This window comes from Oryza sativa, chromosome 7, assembly GCF_034140825.1.
Source record: "Oryza sativa Japonica Group chromosome 7, ASM3414082v1".
Classification (NCBI taxonomy): domain Eukaryota; kingdom Viridiplantae; phylum Streptophyta; class Magnoliopsida; order Poales; family Poaceae; genus Oryza; species Oryza sativa.
The window spans coordinates 20,397,588-20,407,148 of record NC_089041.1 but is presented as its reverse complement, the minus strand read 5'-3'; the positions used below and the strand labels follow the sequence as shown (position 1 = coordinate 20,407,148).

The window sequence follows — 9,561 nt, the reverse complement described above, 5'->3', positions numbered from 1 at the left end:
GCACCTGACAATGGTCATTTCTTCTGGTAGGAGATTTTACCAGATCTATCCTAGTACCATGCATGTACACGGACGCACACAACGCATGCTTGTGCGTAATTCGCGTTCGGCCCAGAGGCGGGACGACGGCGGATGAGGAGGCCAGTGGAATTCTAATTTGCAGGTTAGCTAGGAGCTAACACATGCGTGACAAGAAAACCTCAGAACTCTGACCAAGACCACTAGACCAGGTGGGTGGCGATGCGCCGGCCAATTCCATGGCCCTTGTCCGGAGGAAACGAAGCAACGAGGCGGCGACTGCAATTGGAGATTGGGAAGGAATGGATGGCGTCGGCGGCGGTGACGACGGCTCCGATCGAGGGGAGTGGATGGTGTTCATACATTGTGGATTCACATCCTGCAATATAATGGTATTATCATTACAGAAACTGACATGTAGTACAATAAAAAAATATGACACACATATTAATGACTGTAATGATAATAACATTAGGGTAGAAGATCCTTACTTGTGCATTGCTAGTTTTCAAAAGAGTAGTACAAATTTAGCTTTCCGCGTTCATATTTTATTTAACAGTTATGCCCTTTCATATTTCTATTATTAATAGGTGGTATCCTAAATAAAACTAGATATAAATTTAGATTTCTACTGGCAGAGAACACCGGGACTCTCTTCTAAAAGGCGGCGATGGCGGGATGGAGCGAGGAGTCGTCCGGTGGATGGCGGGCGGCTTACTTCGGTAGTCCGACGGCGCGTGGGTAGGTGCACTCGGCGCAAGCGTCGGGGGTGGGCAGTGGCACGGCTCCACTTCCTTGCGGTTGCCTCTCCGGCCTCCGACGCGGCAGGTGAGCCGTGCCCACCAATCGCTCGACGAAATGCTCTCGCCTCCCTTTCCATTTAACCTTGCCTGTTGGATGGCAGGTTTTGCGTGGGCTGAGGATCGACCATTCCGAATGCTCAGACGTGACGGTCAATTGGACTCCGACGGGCGGGCTGGCGGTGGCGGCGGCTGAGGCCACGGCTCTCCCTGACATGACGAACGCCGAAAGGCTGAGGTACGCCACGCTATTTGCGCATCTCATGTTTCGCCAGTGCACCCTTCTTCGTGGGTCAGGGTTGAATGTTGTTGGAATTTCCGGATTTTCCTTGTTCATGCTGGTGAACTGGATCTTTTTCATGGTAAATTGTAGTTAGCAAATTGCAGAGGAAAGAGAAAATAAAAAAAAATTCAAACGATGTTACTGCCCTGCTCAAAACAATGGAACACATTATCTTCCACCTCCTGCAGATGTTCGAACTGATTGTTAAGAGATGTGAAGCCAGATGTGGGCAAATTCACTAATCTATGCATCTAGGCAATAAATCAACAGTAATATGCTCGTCAGAAGAAACAATTCAACATTTATTTTTTGACCGTCCCTTAGTTAGATTCACTTGGAATGTTGTGATTTGTGCTTTTGGTATGAATCAGATTAAAGACTTGAGACATGCTTTAAGTTCCTGGATTCAACCTTGTGACAAATTACAAAACAACTAATGCTAGTTGGTGTGGCTGCTATAATTTGGGCATTTGGAAAGCAAGAAATAAGGCTTGTTTTGATCAAATCTTACCAAATAACCCAACTGACATTATATACAATGCTTGTTCCTTTTTGTCGGATTGGGCTGTTTTGCAGAATTCGGGGGAAAGACAAGGAAGGTTGCAATGGGGAGCACAACTGCTAAAACAAGTGGCAAATGAGGTCTTCAACTCGCAGTTCGGATGGCGCATCAGGCAAAGAAGATTAGCTGGTAGTTGAGGACACAATGGTGAATTGGAGAGAAATGAGATGAGTTGTGGAGAGATAGCTTAAACTCTAAGGCCTGTGCTAGCTGGCTTTCGTTTTGTTTTTGTTTCTTTTGTGAGCACCTGGGGGTTCTTCCCCTCTGGTTTTCCAAGACTCCTTTTTTTGTAAGAACTCATGCGTTTCTTTAATGGAAATGGAGGGCTCTGCCCTTTGCTCAAAAAAAAAAAATGCTCGTCAGAGAAGGGCAGATTCACACTTTCACAGATGAAGGAATCTAGACCAAATTAGCACTAGTTGGGTTGTCAGAGTGAAAAAGTGCAAATTCACAGATCTAGGCATTTTTTGTACTAAATTTATACTAGTTATATAAGAGGATAAGACGATAACAAGACCGCAGTCCGCAGCTAGCCAGCAACTACTTTGTTTAAACTATTTTTCAATGCATAAAAAAATGGATTGCAAACAGCAAACCTTCTTCATTCAACTTCTTGATACTTTTCATCTTTGTTGCACTTCTCAGCTCTAATTCATTGTAATGAACATAACTACAAATCGGAGGCAACACGATGCACATTTTGCACCTTTACCTACTAAAATGTGCAGCATTTGTTGCAAGTGCTGATCGGAGCCAGAACCTTAATAAGCAGAATTCTTAATCAGCATCCCTAATGAACTAATGCTTAATAAGTACCCTAGAATTTGATAAGTTCTGTCCGGCCTGGCTATCAACATGGAAAAACCTACTTGAAGTGATTCAACAAAACCTAAATCCTCCACTTTAGCCTCTTAAAATCCAACATGTTCCTCCTAGATCACCCTGCAGAAGCACCTTATGTTCAACAAGCTCACCTATACAAATTTTAGCTTGTATAATGAGAGTGAACCCACTAAAGTATGCCCTAAAAGCAGTAGCATAAACTTTCTTTCATCCTTGCTAACTTTGCATCAGACCAACTTGTTTCAGGAAACTGAAGATGCTTCAAAATTCCATTTGTTAAGAAAGCATGAAGACAAGTAGTGATACCCTGAAAATATAAAACAATTCAAAGAAGCTTTAGTCTATACTTCCAAGGTCTAAACCAATAATATAGACACAGGAATATAAAAGATACTATTTCATAAATTATTTGTCCAAAGTAATTTTGGACAAAGAAATAATTGAACATACCTTCAGAAAGTTTAAGAACTAACAGCTCTGTACTGATTGCTTTCGATTCATCCAAATTCAATTCATGAACATCATTTGTTACAGTCCTCCTCAATTTCATTAAATGTTCTTTACCTCCCTGGAAATAAACTTCACATCTTTGGAGATTCAAAACTTCAATTGACTCCAACAATCGACATGGAAGATAAATTTTGCCCAAACAATGGTGGATCTTCAAGCGCACAAGGGAAGTCAATCTATCTAAACAGCTTGGATTACAGGCAAATATTTCATTACAACCAGAGATCTCAAGCTCCTCAAGTGACGCTTTTAAACAACATACTGGCATGTCAATTAAGACCTCACAATTCTTGATTTGGACCTTTCTAAGCTGTGGAAATGGAGGAATTTGCAAATCTTGTAGTTCTTCTATGCCTGACCACTTCCTCCAATTTGGCATATCAAGAAATGTCACCTCCTTAAGAGATGGAAATACCCTGTATCCTTTTCCACAAAATTCATATCCAATTTTCTCAATTGCTGTTAGGCCTTGAAGAATTAAAACTACAAGGGATGGGAGCTGTCCAAGAGGTGGAAGTGTTAATAATTGTTTGCATTCAATAAGATGGATGCGCCGCAGATTGATGAAGTACTGCTCTTCCGCCATCCATGATGGAAATCCAACTCCCATGTAGCACTGAATTTTCAGTTCTTCAAGATTTGTATTTGGTTTTAAGCCAGCAAGAGTTCTCATGAAACCATCAGCTTCGGCTAATGGTTTGCATGCTGTCAACCCCCATCTGAATACCAACTTCTTTAAGTGCCTTTTTTTGAATAATTCAGCATCACTCACTACATCTGTGCTTGCTACTTTGTCCAGATTTCCAATACATAGTTGTCCACTGATTTCATTCAGGTTCTTTAGTTCTGTTATTTTGTGCCCATCCATTCTACCAACAAGAAATTCATCTAACCCTTGGAGATTAGTAAGCTTCCCTATCTTGTATATCAAGGAAACCGTGTGAGCTTCTGCATATAAGAACCGGAGGTTCACTAACTCATTTATAGCTCTAGGTAACTCCTTGAACTGACATCCTCGTAATCCAAGAACTTGTAGTAGGTGCAGCTTACAGAGGGAGTCTGGAAGTACTGTCATCCCAGTAAAGGAGAGATCCAGAAACCTTAGGTGTGTGAATTTGTTAATGAAATCAGGAGCCTTCTCCAATTTAGCTTCACTGTAAGAGAAATCTAATACTCGCAGGCCACTTAGGTGTGACAGAATATTAGCAAATGCTTCGTGTGGTTTGATTGTTTTGCGACCATCAAAAAGCAAAATGGTCCGCAACTTGTTGTCCTTTCTCAAGTCTAGGTGCACATTAAAATCAGGAAAACTGATGGCTAGGTGGCGGTAATCTTGGAGCCGTCTTTTCTGTTCTCCCAACTCACTAGCAGCATGGCATTCTTTTCCAGCAATGGAACATAATGGCTTTCTAATCATATCAGGCATGATGTACCTATTTTTCCAGATTGTGGGCTGAAAGAATGATCGGCGGAAAAGCTCATCAAACCATTCCTTTTCCATTTCTTTCATCCCAATCCCGTCATGTTGTTGCATGAAACTAGCTATCCACATGTGAATCAACATATTCTTTTCAAACAAATAACCAGATGGGAATATTGAACAATAGCACAAACACTTTCTAAGATGATCACATAGATGCTCACACATAATTGCCACTGAAGGTAGCGCAACATCGTCTTCATCTTCAGAAAAGAGCCACCAGGGACTCGAGGAAATTTTTTGCCAATGCGCCTTATCTAATCTTTGTCTCAGAAGCCTTCCAATTGCTTCTGCCAGCAAAGGCAATCCATGCAAGTTTTGGAGCACCTTTTTACCAATTGACTCGAGGGAAGCTCTTTTCTGATTCCCAAATGCATGGTGCTCAAATACTCTCCAGAGCACTGGAGATGGCAGGTAACCCATTGGAACCTGAGCTGTCGCTCCCAAACTATTTGCGACTTCTTTCGATTGACATACTAGCAATACAACACTGCCATTTGCTCCTCTTGCCAGTGTCGACCTTAGGGAATCCCATTGGCTGTGCAGATTATGCTGCACATCATCTAGGACTAGGAAGAACTTCTTGTTTCGTACGACATCAATCAAACTGCTTTCTGATGAAACCGACTTTCTTTGCAGATTTTCCTCTTGCTCAGACGCAAAAGACTCGATGATATCTTGTTCGAGACCCGTTCGACTGCAGCTACGAGAGGTAAACACCCATCCCCTCAACAGGAAAGCCTCCTTGACGTTTGGATCACTGTAAATCAGCTGAGCAAGAGTGGTTTTGCCCACACCAGCTGCTCCCACAACTGATATGACAGAAACACCAGAGCAGGATTCAGCTCCATCCTGAGGACACGGCGGTGCGCCGGGGCGTAAAATCATCTTCACAAGCTGCTGCTGCTCCTCGTCCCGGCCGATGACCGCCGGCGGGGTGGCTGGCACCGGAAGGACCGATCGCATCGCCCCCACGTCGTCGTCGGCCAGTTTCAGTATGTCGTGGAAGCCGGTCGCGTCGCTGGTGATCCTGTTCAGCTTGGCCAGGACGTCCTTGAGCCTCTGGAGATCCCCATCGGAGAGGACGAGGTTCCTGAGGAACCTGAGCGCGAGGGACGTGGCGGAGCCGAGCTTGCTGCCCCTGGCCCTGAGCGCCGCCCGGATCCTCCGCGTCTCGAGGTCGTCGAGCAGGTCCTCGGCCTCGGCGACGGCGTCCTTGAACTGCTGCAGCCACGCGGCGAAGCTGGCCCTGGAGATGGCCCTGCGCTCGGTCGCCTCGACGAGGATCCTGATCCGGGGGAGCGCGGCCTCCACGCCGTACAGCATGTCGCCGGCGGCGGCCCGGAGGGCGGCGTGGTGCTCCATGGCGGACCGCACCTTCGCCACCAAGTTGGAGATCACGGCGCCGGCGAACCACCCGCCGACCGTCAGCTCCGGCCCGACCATTCCTCGAGCTCTCGGCGGTGGTCGAAGTGGGCAGTTGACCAAAGCAGGCAGCCGCGAGCCCGCGACGCAGTGGATGCTATGGTTGGATTCAAGTCGGCACCACCATGGTTTGGGTTTTTCGCTTTCAATACCATTTTTCCCACGATCGAGCCCGTACCGAATGGCTCCGTGCAAAACCATGGGCGAATCCGAGTTTTTCTTTTCGATTTTACTCTCTACGATCTAAATAGTGGCGAAGCCGAAAATTACTGATTTCTACAGAATTTATGAATAAACATAGGTCTTGTTTAGTTCGGGATGAGAAAATTTTTGGGTGTCACGTTAGAAGTTTGATCGGATGTCGGAAAAGTTTTTCGAACACAAATGAAAAAAACCTAATTTCATAACTCGTCTAGAAACCACGAGACGAATTTATTAAGCCTAATTAATCCGTCATTAGCACATGTGGATTACCGTAGCACTTAGGACTAATCATGGACTATTTAATCTCAAAAGATTCGTCCCATGCTTTTCCATACAAACTGTACAATTAGTTTTTTTATTTTATCTATATTTAATGTTCCATGCATGTGTCTAATGATTTTTTTTTAAAAAAGAGGAAACTAAACAAGGCCATAATTTTGGAGATAGGAGTAGGGTTCGAGTTATGTACTAGGCCTACCTCCCTCCCTAGTTCTCCAAAACACTTCATCCCTCTTATAGTATAAGAGATTATGTGCCTTTTCGTTTATATGAAATATAAGAAACTTTGTTAAACATTTAGTAACTTTTATATTAGTTTTTTTTCCTATTTATTTCTCACTTGTCAACTTTTGTACCATGACTTACTTATACTATTTTCTTAATTTTTTGCACAGAAGAAAAACATATCCAATATATTATGAAACAAAGTGAGTAAAAGGGTTGTTTAGCACCTATTACGATTGAATTTGAATTTGAATTAAAAATGTGTGGACTTTTCTTGTATTGAAATAAGTGCCGTAGAAATATTTTTATTGAGGTATAAATTTTAAATCCTAAAAATATTTATATTTTAAAACGAATGGGGTATTATTTATGGCTAATTTAAGGGATTGTCTTCCTAATGGTACGAGCAAATTGTTCAAATCCATAAGTAAAAATGAAGTCTTTTAAAGATGAGGGTAGTGGCTTGCGTAACTCAAACAAGTACTGATAATAAACATTAAATTGAATACACATGTATTAACAGCTCCTTCAATTGGTACTATTAATTGTTTTAGTAAAATATTTCTTCTGTCCCACAATATAAGGATTATGTCGTTTTAAACATAAATTAAGGATATAGTAAAAGGATATAACATAGTATAAATTATGATAGATGGAAGAATAAAATAGTATAAGATTTGATAGATGGAGAATAAGTTAATACAAGAGTTGATTGGTGAAAAAATAAACTAATATAACAGTTGATATATTCAATCACAACCCTCGACCACTCAGTTCTAGCTACTTTCTTAATAAGCGTGTCCAATCCTAAAATTTCTTATATTCTACAACGGAGGGAGTATATTATTTTGGGATCCAAATCCCTAAAATTGTAGGACATATTATATGGGCAAAATCCCTTATATTATGAGATGGACTCATTCTTTTAACGACACACTAAGAGTCTATGACACTTTTCCATATTTTCGTTACGAAAAAAAGTTCAAAGGTGAGTTCTTTTTATTGGTTTTAGTTCCGTCGACAGTAAGGCATTCGTGATGACTCCATCAATTTTAAAATATATCGGTTCAGTATTTTGGAGATATATGGTAGTGTATGCGTTACGAGTGTGTTTGTAATTTCTTAAAAAAAAAGGGTAAATAGCCAATATGGTCCCTGAAGTTTCGCTTCGGGCTCAATTTAGTCCTGGATGTTCTAAATTGTCCAAACAAGTCCTCTAAAATAATTATTTGGGTTAATATAGCCCTTGGGCCCAAAAAAATGCAACGTGAGCATGCCAAGTCATCCTCGCATGTAGCAATATGAATGAAATGACCATTCTACCCTTATATACCACAATAAAAAAAAAGACACAAATAGAAAAAAAAATAACAGGCTAGTCCAGGCCCAACATTGTTGCGGAGGGTGACCGACAAAGGAATTTATACAACTAGGTGAAACCCCGCGCATTGCTGCGGAAATTTAGTATGATAATAATAAAAAAATAACGTGTAAGATAGCTAGATAACATCAGATTAAGTGAGGATGAACTATATAAGTATATAGGATATCATAAAACATAATAAAGATATACATTGAAACATTATGTGAATTATGTTGGATGATAATTTAACATGTTTCTATTTGAAAAGCTCTTAAATTATAAAAACTATAAAGATATAGCTTGTTTGCATGATGTTTAAATATGATGATTGTTAGTGGATGATGATGTGGCATCTTGTTAATTAGTGGATGATGATGTGACATCTTTGCATGTTAAGCTTAAGGACCCCACTAACTTTATAGTAAGATAGGATTAGTGGTTAGCTGCAGCAATCGTAAGTGACAATTCTAAAACGATCATACATGTGTGAGACATTTATCTTTTTTTCTTTTCTTTTCTATATAGTATATAAGAGTAGAATGGCCATTTCATTTATATCACTGCATATGAGGATGACTTGGCATACGCACGTGTCACTTTTTGTGGTCCAAGGACTATATTAACACAAATGATTATTTTGGAGGACTTTCTTTGGACGATTTGAAACCTCAAGGATTGAACTGAACCCAAAGCACTTTAGGAACCATATTAGGGCACCCACAATGGTTATCTATAGGCTCTCTATAAGAGATCCATGTCAGCATATTTTCCTACTTGGAAGGTATTAAATGAAGAGAGAGAGAGCAAAACTATCTACTAACTTAGAGATAGTCTATAGAGAAAAACGAGGCAATGCATGAGAGAGCTATAGATACCAATGTAGACATACTATTAAGGTGGTTTACTATTAATCGAGTTTATTGCTGAGATGTACATGTTTTATAGAGAGCACCTTACTTTACCATTGCGGGTGCTCTTAGCTATTCACCCTTTAAAAAAAATAAAGTCTCGCTGTCAACGCCGGTCATACCGCAATCCAACATTTTTAGGGCCCCTTTGATTTGAAGGAAAAACATAGGAATTTTAGAGGTTTTCAATCCTATAGAAAAATTTCCTATGAAGCCCTTTGAAACAAAGGATTGAATCCTATCCAATCCTTTGAAATTCCTATGGAATGGACAATCCTATAGAGATTTTGGAGGAAATTTAGCAAGAGCTTCAACCTCTTGCTAACTTTCCTTTGAGTCTATCTCTCTCATCCAATTCCTGTGTTTTTCCTGTGGTTCAATCAAACAGTCATTCTTGTATTTTTCCTGTGTTTTGCAATCCTTTGTTTTACACTTACATTCCTATCAAAATCCTACGTTTTTCCTATTCCTACGTTTTCTCAATCCTGCGATTCAAAGGGGCCCTTACCTTTGGGGCCAGTTTAGTTCCCAAAAGTTTTCCCCTTCACCTATTACATCGAATCTTTGGACACATGCATGGAGCATTAAATGTGGACAAAAAGAAAAACCAATTGCACAGTTTAGCTATAAATCGCGAGACGAATCTTTTGAGCCTAATTAG

The 9,561-nt window shown here is 40.9% G+C and overlaps 1 protein-coding gene and 1 long non-coding RNA gene across 2 annotated transcripts; one reads left to right on the top strand and one right to left on the bottom strand.

Moving 5' to 3' along the window:
* Window positions 1–664: 664 nt before the first annotated feature.
* On the top strand, window positions 665–2,013 carry LOC107281679 (uncharacterized). The gene is made up of 3 exons (XR_001547441.3): window positions 665–846; window positions 923–1,056; window positions 1,678–2,013. It is a non-coding gene; the product is annotated as an uncharacterized lncRNA (long non-coding RNA).
* A 247-nt stretch (window positions 2,014–2,260) lies between these two features.
* On the bottom strand, window positions 2,261–6,037 carry LOC4343411 (putative disease resistance RPP13-like protein 1). The gene is made up of 2 exons (XM_015789718.3): window positions 2,957–6,037; window positions 2,261–2,813 (listed from the first exon to the last, which is right to left on the bottom strand). The coding sequence occupies exons 1-2, from the start codon at window positions 5,940–5,942 to the stop codon at window positions 2,749–2,751; spliced, it is 3,051 nt and encodes a 1,016-aa protein (XP_015645204.2). The 5' UTR covers window positions 5,943–6,037; the 3' UTR covers window positions 2,261–2,748.
* Between the last annotated feature and the right edge of the window lie 3,524 nt (window positions 6,038–9,561).